The 15,997-nt window shown below is 36.6% G+C and overlaps 1 protein-coding gene across 8 annotated transcripts in view; it reads left to right on the plus strand.

Moving 5' to 3' along the window:
• The window catches only part of STRN3 (striatin 3), a 61,937-nt gene extending 49,696 nt beyond the window's left edge, over window positions 1–12,241 (plus strand). For all 8 annotated transcript variants that reach the window (XM_061367642.1, XM_061367645.1, XM_061367647.1 and 5 more), the window contains 8 exons: window positions 3,526–3,701; window positions 3,830–3,877; window positions 5,227–5,348; window positions 6,493–6,660; window positions 6,921–7,061; window positions 8,790–8,897; window positions 9,593–9,679; window positions 9,781–12,241. In XM_061367642.1, the coding sequence (XP_061223626.1) occupies window positions 3,526–3,701; window positions 3,830–3,877; window positions 5,227–5,348; window positions 6,493–6,660; window positions 6,921–7,061; window positions 8,790–8,897; window positions 9,593–9,679; window positions 9,781–9,950 (1,020 nt within the window). In that variant the 3' untranslated portion in view covers window positions 9,951–12,241. The remainder of the gene's footprint in view (window positions 1–3,525; window positions 3,702–3,829; window positions 3,878–5,226; window positions 5,349–6,492; window positions 6,661–6,920; window positions 7,062–8,789; window positions 8,898–9,592; window positions 9,680–9,780) is intronic.
• The last annotated feature ends 3,756 nt before the right edge of the window (window positions 12,242–15,997 follow it).

The following is a 15,997-nucleotide window of genomic DNA, read 5'->3' on the forward strand; positions in this document are numbered from 1 at the left end:
AATACAGTCAGTGCAAGTAGTGTCTCTTTTGGTATCTCGTTCCTTGTATTTACCTCAGTGTATGTAGTTGTTTGTATGCTAAGGGAGTAATGCTGTTACCAAAGCAAATGCTCCTATTTGTATATTCTTGGATTCCATAGTTGCACAGGATGGTGGTTGTTTTCCTGTTGTAGGATGGGCTGCAAAATGGAAAGTCCTCATTTAGCAGAGCATCTAAATTTGGAAATCTTCAATCAACAGAACATTATCAAGAAAAAATAACATTAAAACATTTAAAGACACTGACTGCAGTTGCTAATTATTCCTTTTCTGTTGACTGCAGGGGAAGGAAGAACTTCCTTCCCTGGTGAGGTTTTTGGGTTTTTTTAGGGAATTATTTTAAGGGTTTGGTTTTTGCGGTATTTTTAGTTTTTTCCTTTGATTAGCTCAGGTGTAGTTTCTTCCACTCTGATTTGCTGGTGATTTATAAGGCAGAAGAGATAGGTTGCTTGCTTGTGTTCCCATACAGACAAAATGAAGGCAAAAAGGGATTTTTATTAGGTTAGATTGAGCAAGTGTTATAAAGCACGTTTTCAACTGTTCTCTATTTAGCAGTTTCTTGTGTTGAATAGTTCGTATTTTTTTCATCTTGATCTAAATTTAAGGATTTTATGGTTAAGCTTTTGTAGGACATGTGAAGTATTTGGTGTCTTCTGATCTAGATAGAGTTTTTGTTTGGGTGGTTTGGGCAGGTGAACTTGCTTGTTAGACCTACTATTCTAAGCATCTGCTCTGTGGCTGTTCACTGACAGGGGACTAGGATCAAGGATTCAGCTGATCACTCATGGTCCTGTAAAGTCCACCAAAGTCAGGGAAAAAGGGAGAAGGACCTAGTGAAGCAGTGTGGTTCTAAAGTCTGTCTTTTGTCAGTATTTTTGCATTTACAGTAGAACATTGACTAAATCGGGCAGTGTGTCCTATGCCTTTTGTTTTGAGATTGTCACACTTCAGAATACTGGCATACAATGTCATATTTTACTACTGTCCTGTTATGCTTCTGGACGATCTTGTATCTCACATTTATTCTCTCTAATCAGCAAATCTCTTTTCCAAGTCCAAGACTTTTTTTTTCTGAGGTGGTGTTTGGGTTGGTTTGTTTGTTTGTTTTGTTGGGTTTTGGGTGGGGTTTTTTGTTGTTATTATTGGTTTGGTTTGTTTTTTTCATATGCTACTGGTTAGCTTTTTCTCTTAGAGGTTGCAAGGATCTCTTTTACAGGTGTGTCGGTTAGTCTTTTCCAGTGTTTTTTTTACTTACAGTAAAGATGTCAAGATTCACTGGAAACATGGATGGGGGAAAATAAACAAGAGAAAATCAGCTTAGCTATAACTAGATTTCTGGGAAGCTGTATGTGGAGTCTTCTGAAAGAACAGAGATGTTCAAGTCCGTTTAAAAAATACAAGCTTTAAAGCTGTACTTAAATGTATCTTGGTTTTTGTAACTTCTGTAACTTCTGTACATTGTGTTTTAGTAGATTTCTCTGAACTGCCTAGAATGAATTGCTGTTGCAACAATCATTTTAACAAAAAGATTTAATGAATTCTCTTCCTATTTTTGAAAACTAAGTCCACTATGTAATCAGTTCCTGGTTTTCTTGAATGACTTAATCACAACTGTAATATAAATCAGCATGGTCTGAATGCATGTCGCACCCAAAGAATCAAGGTCTTCTCTCTAATCGGGGACATAACAGCATGCTGAAATAAGCCATTGCTATTTCAGATGTTGGGCTTTAACTTCTTTAAGCCCCAGATCATCATAAGTGAATGAGGCAGCATGAGTTAGGCAGGAGGATGAATACATAATGAGGATTAAAACTATTGAGGGACTCTGCTAGAAAAATACCTTTGTTTTGGGTTTTTTTTTGTTTCCTTCTCTTACCCACTTTAGATTCAGGGAGGTGAAGAAGTACACAGTTAGGGCTGAAATATATCAATTTTAATGCAGAACTCCAGAATTCCACTCAGTTCCCTAAAACTAAGATTATTCTTTTCATGAAGCTTATATATAACATGCAGGGTAATGCTAAGTAAATTAAAACTATTGCAGTATTCAGTATCCTCTAAAGTAGGAAGATTGGAAAAAAAGGTATTGTTATGGTATCTATTGTTGCAGGGTTAAAAAAAAAACAAACCACCAGGTTACAATGCTATATATAACAAGTTTCAGTTCCTTGATCTGAATTTGGCATAGCTTGCACTTAGGCCAGAAATTTACATTAATATAAGGGAAAAGCAAATGTCTGCATATCTGTAACTCAGAGCAGTAAATATCTTTATCTGAGCCTTTCTATTTATTTTGATTTGATAGAATCAAATTTGGTTTGAATGAGTAGTGGTAATTCAGTCCAGGATATAGATTTTCAGTCCTGACAAAATACTAATATTTTATTATCTATGGGACATTTTAATCTCTTAATAGTGTTGCTGAAAATATCATCCTGAGAGAATCTGCCCCACAGCTGAGAAACACGCTTTAACAATTACCTGGTGAATAGCTAGTCTATAAGGCAGAGGTTAGGATTAGTTTCCATTCATTCTTAGTTTGCTAATTTAGGTCATCTAATTAAAGTCATTTCTGTAAACTCCCTTTATAGTTACTTGAGGAGAAAAGTACCTGCACATGTACTTCTCCTTATGATGGAAGCTTAGGACAAATGGGATGTAGTCTTCTAAGGATCTGCTCTTTGCATAATATAAATTGTAATTCAAAGCTCTAAATCAGTCTCTTGCGCTCGTTAGAGTTTGAGGTTTTCTGGTAACTCTTCTCAGTTACTTACAATTAATATTAAGCAGCTCTAAGGTGCATGTTTTAGCCTAGTAGTCTATAGGTTAAGAGTATGAATTGGGTGTTCATAACATATAAATGAAAAGTTTGTGTATATTGCTTCACATATTAACTAAGTTCACTTCACATATTAACTAAGTTATTGTCTCATGAATACATTTAAAACTCATTAAAGACTTTAAAAATATTTATATGTAATGTTATATCTAAAATCTTTACAAGTATGTATTGAAATCTTGATTATCTATTTCTGTGTACATACCTTCACATGTTGAAGTAAGAATTATGTTCCCTGTCATTCTCAGACAAGTTACTTATATGAGGAAGATCACTCACTAGGCACCTAAAGCTCATTAAGTGATAAATAAGCTTTTGACAGTTGTAATATCTTCCTTGGGTACAGACAACTTAAGCAATGAAACCTTTATCTTCCTTCAGGAAAGAAGAATTAAAGTGTTATCGCACAGAAGGATTAAAACCAGCTTTTGAAAAATCAAGGCTTCTTGTCTGTGTATTCAGCATTATACTCCATTCCGTACCTTGCATGCTGGAGAGGGAGTTACAGATCAATAGAAAAATGCAAACTTAAGATTGAATATATATTATCCGAATAAAAAATAGTGTGTTGTCTTAAAATACAGGGAGATGCATATTACGCATATTCTTAAACCCAAGGTAAAATTAATCCTTCTTTTTTTAAGCTGCCAGCCAATAAAGATGCCTTTAGGAAGACATGGAACCCTAAGTATACGCTACGCAGCCATTTTGATGGAGTTCGGGCATTAGCTTTTCATCCTGTAGAGCCTGTGCTGGTTACAGCCTCTGAGGACCATACTCTAAAACTTTGGAATTTGCAGAAAACGGTTCCTGCCAAAAAGCAAGTATATGGGTTTCTATAAAACATTGTGTTTGAAATACCTTTGAAATTTATTAAACTCTTAACTGTTCTCACAGTTTTTCAGTAGAGATTTCATGTAATGTAGTAACTATTCCTGTCTCTTTCAGGAGTGCCTCTTTAGATGTAGAACCCATCTACACGTTTAGGGCCCACATGTAAGTGTTTGACATAATTAATGCTTGATAAATATATTGTCACTGTTTCACGGATTTATAAGACACTTAATAGTAAAAGCCAGAAATATATTCTACTTTTAAATCATATAGACAAGGTCCATCATACTTCGTAAAAACAGGTAACTACTGAGTCCCTGTCATGAGTTGCACAGTCCCTGATAACATAACGGGAAGTAGCAAATGTGGTTAAGTTGCAATGGAAAGAAGATAATGAAATCACAGACAGTGAGTCACACCTGTGTCTTGGACTGTGGATTTTATATCTAGTATGTGAAGAAAATCAATAAGGTAGAATTTATTAGTCTTACCTAGTATCTTTAGATGCAGGACTGAGAAATTAGAAATTAAATGTACAGATGGCAATCATCAGGAAAAACAAAACAAAACCACCACCCCACCCAAAAAAACCAATCCCAAACAAAAAAAAAAAACCACCACCAAAATTAAATGTGGATTCAGTGAGTGAAAAATCAGGAGATCAACACAAGTGGCTAGGAGGGCTCTGAATTCTTTTTAGGGGCTTGAACAAGAGTAAGAGAAAATTTCATTGCCAGTATAGGCCAGAGTAGTATAAGAGGGCATGAGTATTAGTTTATACATATGCCTTTTGGGGCTGGGGGAACTTTGAAGTCAGTGAGATAATGATTGTAATCAAGAAGTTGATTAATACCTGAGTAAAGTTTTGAGTTCTGCTTCCTTCCAATAAGAAGGCAAGGCAAAAATGTGCAGTCCATAGCCAGTCACAGTAGTTTGAATGCACTTTGCTTATACAACTTAGTAGTGAGGCCAAAGGAGTGGACTTGCTTCTTCCTTTGGGCCACAGCTTGTACTTTGATACCACAGCAAGCAGGTTGAAGAAGTTAAAACTAGTAAAAGTCTAATCTTGGCCCAGAAGTACTCTTCCTAGGATATTTTTTTCTGAACCATTTCCTGGGGCATAGATTACTGTCATTTCCTAAAATAGGATGAGAAAGTAGTTGGCAGTGAGGGAGTAAGAGCTACAACCACCTTTTATCAGCATAGCTGGTTATTAGATTGGCATAGATGCACTGTAAAAATTTACCGTTTATAGGTGTAGTTGATTCAGAGAAATAAGGTGGTGGTCTTTGAATTGCTTGAATTCAGATAGTTAATATGTTAATTTTTTGATAGAGGTTGATATCACTTGTTGAGCCATAAAAAAGGTTTTAACAGAATTGTTTCTTTGGAGTTCGAAATTTTCTAAGTATTTGATCCAGTCCGGTTGTTTTTTGAAAGCAGATCGCAAGATTTTCACTTCTGGCCTGTAGGCAGTACCAGTAAACTTCTTTTTCTCTGTCTCCCAATAGTGGACCTGTATTGTCATTGGCAATTAGTTCCAATGGAGAACAGTGTTTCAGTGGTGGTATTGATGCAACCATCCAGTGGTGGAACATGCCTAGCCCCAATGTGGATCCATATGATACCTATGGTAAGTATTTTTAAAAGATAAACAGCTTGTGACCATTGTCTTCAACATTTTGTGGACCGTAACTGCTATTTGTCAACTAGATTGTGTGTTTCAACTTTGTGTATGGTGTCTGTTTATTCCCACTTGGTGCTAGTGATTTACTTTGTATAGAACTGTAAGAGGAAGACTGGCCATTTCTGAGGTTTAAACGGGAAATAAAAAATCATAACTCTTATTTTTTAAAGAAACTAGTTTGAACCAGAATTCCATATTTTTTAATTATCATTTCTTTTATAGGAATTTCTAAGAAAGCTACAATGAGTGTGCTCAAATTCAGTGTCCCATGTTTCTGATAGGCAGCTCTGTTCCCATAGCCAGTGTCTCTAAAATGAGTTGATAACCGTTTGGATACCTTTGCATCACTATCCTGCCATTTGTGGTGATAAGCATTTTGTGCTTAATGCAATTCTAAGGGTGCAGTTTCATGGTTCACTGAAGACTGAATGGGGCAGTCGACTTCCTCTCTCCCTTGTGTCATTGTTATGAGTGAGCTAATGCAACACTCAGGCTGCATAATCTGTGGCAGTGAGATGGGAAGCAGTGCTGTCTTGCACTGAGTTTGGAAGGCCGCTATTCTCAGTCCCTTAAAACCAATATGTAAGCTCAGATTGTGCCTCTCTGCTAAAAAATTATTCATTATAGTCTAATCACTAAAAATGGCCTGATGAGTTCGTGCAGGTAAGATAGTTTGGTACCAGTTTCATGGACTTCAGACAGAGCTGTCTCCACACAAGTGACAGGGTTATTTTTTTAAAAGAGAGAGCTCTAGGTAGCAGGGTTTTGGATTTTTCTTTTCGAATGTTTTTATTTGTTTGTTTCTTGCCTCTGGAGTTTGTTTGGTGTTTGTGGTTTTTTGTGGGTGTTTTTGTTTGGTTGGTTATGTTGCGTTGGTTTGCGTTTTGGTTGTACAAAATGACCTGTGTAATATTCTAGCTACTGTTTAAATAGGAAGGCATGGTTGGGGGGGGGTTGTTACATGATAGTTTTGTGTGGGATTTAACTTGTATTGAGATACAAAAAATATTTACTTAATGTTTCTTCACTAAAAAGATTTAATTTCTGAGCTTTTGTGTTGTGTTTTGTTTTTTTTAATGTGTTTTTCCAGAGCCAAACGTTCTAGCTGGCACATTAATTGCTCACACAGATGCAGTCTGGGGTCTTGCTTACAGCGGTGTAAAGAATCACTTACTATCTTGTTCAGCAGATGGCACTATTAGATTATGGAACCCACCAGAAAAAATGCCCTGTATTTGCACTTACAATGGAGAGAAAGGTAAGGTTTTGCAGTGATTTTTGAGAATGTAATGAGGCAGCTGATGGTGCATCTGGACTCATTATCTCCATTGAGCCTAATCAGGGAACAGGACTAAAAGATAAAAGATCTTTTAATAAAATAATGCTGATGTTTAGCATTACTTCAAAGAAGGGAATGAATTTTTTTAAGGTACAAGTATAAAACAAACTACATATTTAAATGGTCAAGAATTTCAGAAGGGTTTTAGTCTTTCTAAAGTAATTTTTTTCTCTTTCTAGAGCATGGAATACCTACATCAGTTGACTTTATAGGTTGTGACCCTGCTCACATGGTGGCATCTTTTAACACTGGCAACACAGTCATCTATGATTTAGAAACATCCCAGTCAGTAGTAATGCTTTCATCACAAATAGAATCTGGTATGTAAAGCTCTTTTGTATTAAATGTCCATCTTGCATAAGGTACCTTTATCAAAGTTCTATTATATGGTGAAGTAAATTAAAATATTTCATTCCTCTATGCACCATGCAGTTTTGAAGTTAGTTAGATGCTTGGAACAGACAATGGAAGAGATTGTGGATTAGCAGGATTTGAATGTGGTCATGGCAAAAATAACAGGTTTTGTTCTCAGCTGAATTTCTCAAGATTCAATTGTCTGATTTGCATTAAAACACGGTTTTCATTATATAGCTTTGACATGGAGGATATTAAGTAAATAAATTAATTAAGCAGAATATTAGTTCAGTATCAAGTTCTGCACAGGTCGTGATTATACACTTTGTCCTGTGGAACTTTTAATATTAGAAATTCTGTTGCTACAAATAGGAGCTGCAAAGATGTATCTGTTTAAGAATTGTGTATATCTGATGAAGCTGTAGACAGAGGAGCCTTCTTAGCTTAAACCTATGAAAGTACTGCAGAAGGAAAACCTCCAGTTTCTGATTGTTCCTTACTATGAAATGAGATCTAAAAGAATAATGCAAGGGGAGAATTAGCTTCTCACCTCTGAATAATCTACTTAGTTGATTATACTTGGAAGTACGTAGGTTATATAAGGGCTTCAACACAGGTAACAAACCTGTGTAAAAGATATATTCTAGGTAGCTGGCACAAAAACTAGCATCGACGTCACAAGTAAGAAAAACGCCTTTTTGAGTTCAAAGTGAGAATCATAGAATCATAGAATAGTTAGGGTTGGAAAGGACCTCAAGATCATCAAGTTCCACCCCCCCTGCCATGGGCGGGGACATCTCACACTAAACCATGTCACCCAAGGCTTTGTCCAACCTGGCCTTCAACACTGCCAAGGATGGAAGCATTCAGAACTTCCTTGGGCAACCCATTCCAGTGCCTCACCACCCTCACAGTAAAGAACTTCCTCCTTATATCCAATCTAAACTTCCTCCATTTTAAGTTTTAACCCGTTACCCCTTGTCCTGTCACTACAGTCCCTAATGAAGAGTCCCTCCACAGCATTCTTATAGACCCCCTTCAGATACTGGAAGGCTGCTATGAGGTCTCCACGCAGCCTTCTCTTCTCCAGGCTCAAGAGCCCCAACAGAAAATAAGCCCAAAAATTAAGGGAACAAGCCTTAAAACACTGGCATATGAAGATAAAGTGTTTCTGAAAGAGTATTCTAAAAGCTTGTAAGGAGATTCTAAACCATTCATTGTTTTTTTTCTATACCTTGAAATAAGACATAAGTGTATCTGGCAGCATCATAAGTTAGGTTGACTTCAGTTATCTAAATTCTCTCCTTTTTTCCCAAGCTAAATCTTTTTAATCTGAAGGTATGAGGTGTGTGCTAAACACATCCTAGATGCCAGAGTTTGTTTCCACTTCACTAGTGGAAACAAACCCCACAGTACTTGCTTGGTTTGTTTGCTGTGTCTCTCAAGAATCTTTTGTGTATAAACCATTTGTACAGCTTTAACCTTACACTACATTGGATGGAGACTAAGTAGCTTAGCTTCTTGTCAAGCAAGAAGCTATTATTTATTTCTTAGGAAATTCATTGATGCTCTTCCTAAAATATTATTTGCATAATATTACTTCATATAGTAACCTAAAGTGTAATGCTGAAATGTTCTCATTTTAAGTTAACCCTTACTTTAAGGCAGGTAAATATTTCTTATTTTATTTTCAGGTGTACAATCAAATAATCATGTTAACAAGGTAGTAAGTCATCCCACACTTCCTGTAACTATTACTGCACATGAAGATAGACACATCAAATTTTTTGACAACAAAACGGGTAAGGATGAAGAGAACCTAACTTGTATGAGTGAATATGTTTAAACTAAATCTGTATTAGGCACGGTGGGGGGAAGCAATTTGCAGAAAACTTCCTAGTGATGAAGTTTTACACAAAAGAGTACTTTCAGTATTTCTAAGATTAAACGTCTTCTGTACCTTCTCTGGAGAGTATTCTGCGCAAGTATCACATAGAGTTGCCTTAGTTTTATTTTCTTTTCTGTTTTTTCACCGCTAGCTTCTGTGCTAGCAATATCAAAGATAGATGAACCTTTAGTGTGACTCAGTAAGCCTGTTTTTACAAAGCGTTGACAATGTGTTGACTAACAACACTTTGTCCTACTGGAGCAGCTATTAAGTTATTTAAGGGTCTAAAAATTGCAGTTCTCACACAGCCATTTTAGGATTGGTCTTCAATGTCATTGCTGTCAATAAAGATGCTAGATGGATAAAAGGTGTGCTTATAATGGGAATGCATTGAGAGTTCCATGTCATTTACTCATATGCTTACACAGGAGTCTGCAGTTGAAACTTAATTTCTAACAGAATTGTATCATTCAGATATTATTCAAATGTAAATAAGCTTGTTATTTAGATTTATTTAGATTAAAAGCTGAAAGTGTAGCTTTTAATGGCAGTGTTATTTTTAAAAGAAACAGTATTTCACAGGAAATTCACTGTTTGTTTTGCTTTTAGGTAAAATGATCCATTCTATGGTTGCTCACTTGGATGCTGTCACAAGTCTAGCTGTAGATCCTAATGGAATCTATTTAATGTCTGGAAGTAAGGGTTTTTTCATATTCTGTATGCTCTGTAAATTTTGTGTTTATGACACACTCAAGCGTCTGACAAATCTGTCTTTTTTTCTTTTTTTTCCTAAACAGGCCATGATTGTTCCATTAGGTTATGGAATTTGGACAGCAAGACATGTGTGCAAGAAATAACAGCTCATAGGAAAAAGCTGGATGAATCAATTTATGATGTAGCATTTCATCCGTCAAAAGCGTATATTGCCAGTGCAGGAGCTGATGCCCTTGCCAAAGTATTTGTGTGACATAGCAGAACAAACCTGCATCATAACAGCAGGTCTGTTTGGACAAAAAAGAGGGAATGCATCACTGCCATCAATGATAAGGTTACCAATAAGACACTACATCTGATCTGCCTGAGTGAAGGCTTTTATGTGGGGCAGGTATAAGTTGGTGAAAAGTCACCACATCTTGAACAATGTCAGGCTCATTCATTTAACTGTAATTACTGTATTTGGGGGGGTGGGGAGAAATAAAAAAAAAGAAAACCAGTATTTGTAGCCTTGACTGGATATGAACTGAGCGTATGTCTGTTCTTTAGGTGTCTTTAAGCAAACGTGGAGTCTGATCTTACAAAAGACTTTTATTTTGGACTCTGTGTGCTGCCTTAGGGTTAGGAATGTGGTGCTCTTGTGGGGGGAAGTGAGCTCCAAGAGTAGCTTTCTTTTCATCTCTTAGTAATCTTCTGTTTATCAGTTGAATGCCACAGATTCCCCTTTTAAACTTTTATTTTGCTTTAAAGAAAAGGAAATTTAACTTAAAATATTTTAGCATTAGTTGCACAAAATGTTTGGATAAAATTCTAGTTTTTATAAGTCTTTTTATATATTTAGCCTGTCACAACAGTGCTCAAGATTGTATTGATAATGTTTTTCTGCATTATAGAACCCTAAACACAGAGATCTCACTGACCCGCTGCCGTGTAACCACACTCTTCCCTTCTTTTGCCTAATACAGCTCAGCTAAGTCCTTGCATAAGGATGCTAATTCATCATCATCGCATAACTGTCTTCATAAATAAAGGACTGTAAAATGTGTTCAAATGAAACACAGAGGGGTTAACCCCCCCGAATGAACTCTTAAAAAAAAAATTAATCTTGGCATCCTATCACTATGTGATATTTTGTACATCTTACTGTATTTACGAGTTTATTTATCAAGGATTACCCATCTTGCTAATGGCCTATTGTTATTTATTTCACTTTTTGTTGGTCTTTATATCCTTTTATGTAGTGTGTTAAAGGGCCCTGTATATCTATTATGGCACTCTTTGAACAGTCTAAAATAGATGAGAAAATGGGACGTTTGATAATTCTAAAGTTACAAACCAGGATTTTTTTTTTTCTTCTGGTTAAGTACCTGGAGTGGAGTTGATTCCAAAAACCAACCTTGTTTCAGAACTTTTGGAGTGAAAATTATTTTTATTTGCATTTCAAATAGAATACAAAAGTAGTTGATTCAAATTCATAAATCTGCTGTGTTTTGACTAGTTATTCCCTGCTTTTATTTTATTTTCAGATGTGCTTCAGTTTATGGTGTAACTAAAGATTTTGTTTGTGTAATGCATGATTAATACAATAAAGTATTTTTTCTAGTCTTCCACAAAACTTTTCTGATCAGTTTGCGAGTTTTGATGAGTTTTGTAAGGTTTCTGTTTTACAAACTATGAATCAGCAAATTTTTAAGATTGTACCACATAGCAAAAGTACAGCTGTTGAAAAATAATGTATATAAAATGCATATAATAAATATTAAATGGTGTACCTGTATGTTACTGTTGGCTACATTATTTTGTGTTACACAGTTTGAAAGTGTCATTCTACCAATTACTAAATTAGGTCTAAATTTTAGAAAGATGACCATTTGTTTATTATGCTTAGAAGCTGCTTTGCTTTTGGAAAATTGTACTAGTTGTCTGGATGTCAACCAACTGTTCAGTTTCAAGCAGCAGTACCCACATATAAGAACATGTTTCCACAGTATTTCTTAAAATTTTTACAAGAACAAATTGAAAATTGCTGGTGTGTTCTTAGAGTCTTTATAAGACGGTAATTGCACTGTTTTTCACTATCTCTATACATGAAGTGATTTAGGAGCTAGAAGGATACTCTGTTTTTTATTTCAAAGTGCTACTGAATCATTGTGTTGAATTAAAAAGAAAATACAAAAATCTAAAAATTATTTGCAAATTCATAAAATTTGCCCATATGTCAAATATTACCTATTAACCTTTGTCCATTTCTTTACAAGTACTCCAGTGAAGATGATGCACAAAAGTCTAAGCTGCAGGTTAATGTTTAGCTACTCCGTGATGATTCACTTTCCTGGAAGTATATCAGCAGAAACAGAATACCACAATATGGATCTTAGATTTCCATGTAAAAGTAGTATGTTTAGGTATAAATTACCTTAAGCTAGAACATGTTCCTATAAGTGGTTGTAACTGTATTGTTCCATGTAAGTTTCCACTTTTGCAATGAAAATGTACTCATGCCATCTCATGTCAAGCAAATTAGATTAAAAACAAAAAAAAAGGTGCTTATGGTAGGCAGAATACTGCAGTTCTATTCTGAAATTAATTTTGGTTTAGTAATAATGTTATGTTGTTTTGAAATGTTCCAGTAAATTATAATTGTATAGAAATCGGAGAATTTTGTCCTTTATCATGAAGATTAAGATGAGGCCTTTCAGTAACTGCTTGTAGGACACTAAGACTTTACTTTTGAAAGTAACATTCAGCTGGTTTGCACTTTTTGTTCCTTCCAGTCTAAAGCATTCAACTAATCAACAGACAAGAGTATTTGAATTTTATTGGAAGTAATTTCATAATTGCCTTTTCTGAAGCCAAACATTGTTTCTGGCAGCTTTTCCAGACTGCTGCATTTTAATGCTTAAATGAAATGTGATTGTTTAATAAACATTGCCATGCATAACATTTTTTTTTTCTGAATTGTATTAAAATTGAAATGGTAAAACCAAAAATATTTGCTTATTTTCCTTTTGAAATTGAAATCTTCACAGTCATCTTATTTCACGAATGCGTAGTGGGTCAAATGCTGTAGTGGGGCTTCATTTATTGAACTTTAACAACACTCTCCAATACAGAGTCTTAGTTTGCTTATTGTGAGGTGTAACATGCTAAAACTGTAATTCAGTTTTTGGTTTTTTTGAACAGAAGAGCTATAGCACTGATGATGGGTGGGGGAAGTGATAATGCTGAAATAAATGTTTTCATTTAGGAAAAACACTTCAACTTAGGCAAGGATCATTTTACTTGTCTTTTGTAAGACCCAAAGGACTTGTACTTAGAACCTGAATGGAAAGAAATCTGAATCTGTTTAAGAATACGTTTAGAACTTAGGGTATGATTCATGTTAACGGATTGACTCCCCATCTTGTTTTTTATTGTGGGAACTTAAAAAGCAGATGTGTTGGTGACTGCAGTCCAGCATCTTGTCTACATAAAATTAAACACATCTGAAAAAGGGCGTAACATGCCCTGATCAAGAACCTTCCTTAATTTAGAAATTCAAGGGAAGAATTTATTTGCCAGAAGGTTATTGGTAAATTTTCCTAATGGAAAAGCTGTGGGCTTGATGATACCTTATCAGAGGATGTCCATTTCTCCTATTTGGTATTAATTGATTGTTTTAAAACTGATGCCGTTTTCTGTCCTGCCATACTGTTATTAATTATTAGGTGCTTCTCTAGCATTTCCCATCCCAAATCAGTGGAAATCTGCTTGGTCACACAGTCCTGACCGCTTTTTCTTCTAGCTACCATATCATAGAAAAGGCGTCTCAAAAAATGCATCCCAGTTGAGTTAACAACTGGCATTTCTGCAGGGAAGCTAAAGACAGATAAGGTGGTGTGCATAAATTCTGGGAAAAACAAGCATACCTTTTTTATTTTCCCCCCTCCTTTTAGTTGTGTTTGGTTTCACTACAAGTGTATGTATGTTCTTTTTAAAAAAAAAAAAAAAACAACAAAAAAAAACCCCACCAAAAATGGAAGACTTCAGAATTACTGTTAAATGCTGCATCTGAGGTGAGCAAGAATGAAGGTTTAAGTTACATATTTAATACTTGCTCTGTTGGTAAGTGGCGAATACACATCTGAGTCCTATGCAAACTAAACAGCTTATATTAATATTTATTAAAAAATCAGCTAGAAAACATTATAAATGTTACAAAAATACATAGTTTTATTTTCTAATTTTAGCACAGAATCAAGTTTGGACTGACTCCCGTGTTGTTTTCCACTATCTTGTCAGTTCTTCCTCTTACCTGGATATCTTAATGACACACACCCCGCACACCCCCCATAATAGAAGTCATCTAGACTTCCTGATAGCACTTCTGTAGTAACAAAATACTCATTTTTTAATATTTACAGAGTTTAAGGATGTTAATTTAGCTCGGGTGAGATCCCTAGTAATGAAGAGGCAGTGTGAGGTAGCCTAGGTCATAAGGTTCCCATTCTTTACAAATGGCCTTAATCCTTTGAAATGTGATAGTGTTATCTCTGTTTAAAGACTGATTTACTCTGTGGCTTGTAGAATTGTTCATGTCTATCATAAAAGATAAGGGGTAAGATTCATAATCTCTTGAAGTGAAATGCTCCATTCTACTTTAGAGAGTATTGGACAGCTTAGAATAAATATTTCACTTGGTAATTGGTGATCAAGGCGCATTTGCTTTGGGATGTCTTTGACTTGGATCTTGAGATCCTTTACCCTGAAGGGAGAATACCAACATAAAACAGTGATTTGCAGCTGTATCCTCAGGTTCCCTTCTGGCAAAAATTAAACAGGATTGGCTATGCAACCAAGATGTTAAGTAGTTTTCAGTGTAACTTGAACAGGAGCTTTTTGCAGATGAACATTTTTTATAATACTACAAAGATTTTTAATTCTATACAATCTTAAGCATTCATTAGTGCTAGCTCACTTGCTAGCCTCCTTCTCCCATCTCTTGCTTCCAGCTTTTCTTGAAAGCTCCACTGGCTTTGGGAAACCTGTAGGAGGAAAGAGTAGCTTGTACAAACATCTGACTGTGATTTATGTGTGCGCTACAGCAATGTGTCTGTTTGAACTCCTGGTTGAGATGATGAATATGCTCTGGGTGCGCAGAGGTGGGTGGCCCCCTGCTGTGGTTGGCTCATCAGGTGTGCTGACAGGGCCCACCTGTGGGGCCAGCTGGCAAAGGCAGTAATGGCTGCCGCTGAGCTGGGGACAGCGAGGCTGCAGGACTTCAGCATTTTGTGAGCAGCCAGAGCAGGAGGTGCCGTCCCTGGCTGCAGCTGTGTTTTCGTGGAGGGCAGAGAGCTGGAGAGCTGCTCAGTTGGTCGCATTCTCCTCGGATGTTTCCTGCCTTTTCTCTGCCTGCAGCTAGACTTGGTATGATTGTTGGGAACTGCTGCTTCTCCTCTGGCTGCTGGTGTGGGGGAATCCTAATGAGGCTGGAGGCTGGGCATGGGGGGCAACTGATGGCATTCTGGGCACTCCCAGTCTGAGAGCTGCCAGATTTTTTAGCCTGTAAACAGTGGCTGGCCAAGGGGCCATGTTTTTTCCTCATGAAAGGGTCTGGCTGAGTGGTCTATATGCCATAAATGATTTTCTGGTGACTGACCTACTTAGCTTGTTTAAGCTGATTTTTACCAGATCATTTCAGTGTCTTTCCAGTTGCTCTTTTGTACCTCAAAATGGGTGGACTTCTTGTAGCTGAGGTTTTTTTTGTAATTAATGGGGGTGTGTGTGAGGGTGAGGTGTGTTCTTTCCAAAGGGATAACTTTTCTGAGGGAAAAGCTTCTCGTTTGATATGGGGCATCTTGTATTTAAGTTCTTGTCAGACTTACAATTCAATGGGAGTCAGTTGCTCCTGCTTCATGCAGAAGTAACATCTTCCTTCCCTGAAATCTCAGTAATGGCTGGGAGGAAGAAAACCCCAAACCCTTCAGTTTTCTTGGGAAAATACCCTGTGTGCAGGATGCAGGGCCATGGCTGCTGCCTCATGCCTAGGCAGACTGCCCTGGCTCAGCTGCTGAGGAGCACAGCAGCTGGCAGCTGTGAAGGCTGGTAGTAGGAGCTCAGAAGCAGGAGCTCCTGCAGGGTCTTGCAGACACTGCATGCAGTGGTGGTAAACTGAAGTCTGTGTCATGGCTCCATTTTACATGCCTGGTGCTTCTGGTGGACTGGTCAGTAGCCAGAGGTTTCCCCTGCATTGATTTACCTGTGTTACTTAGAAACGCTATTGCATCTTAATGACAGCTTTAAAATGCTTTTTAATGCCAC

The sequence above is a fragment of the Neopsephotus bourkii genome, unplaced genomic scaffold (genome assembly GCF_033783945.1).
Source record: "Neopsephotus bourkii isolate Nb327-2 ecotype Australia unplaced genomic scaffold, CSIRO-AGI_Nbou_v1 NB_1388, whole genome shotgun sequence".
Taxonomy (NCBI): Eukaryota; Metazoa; Chordata; class Aves; order Psittaciformes; family Psittacidae; genus Neopsephotus; species Neopsephotus bourkii.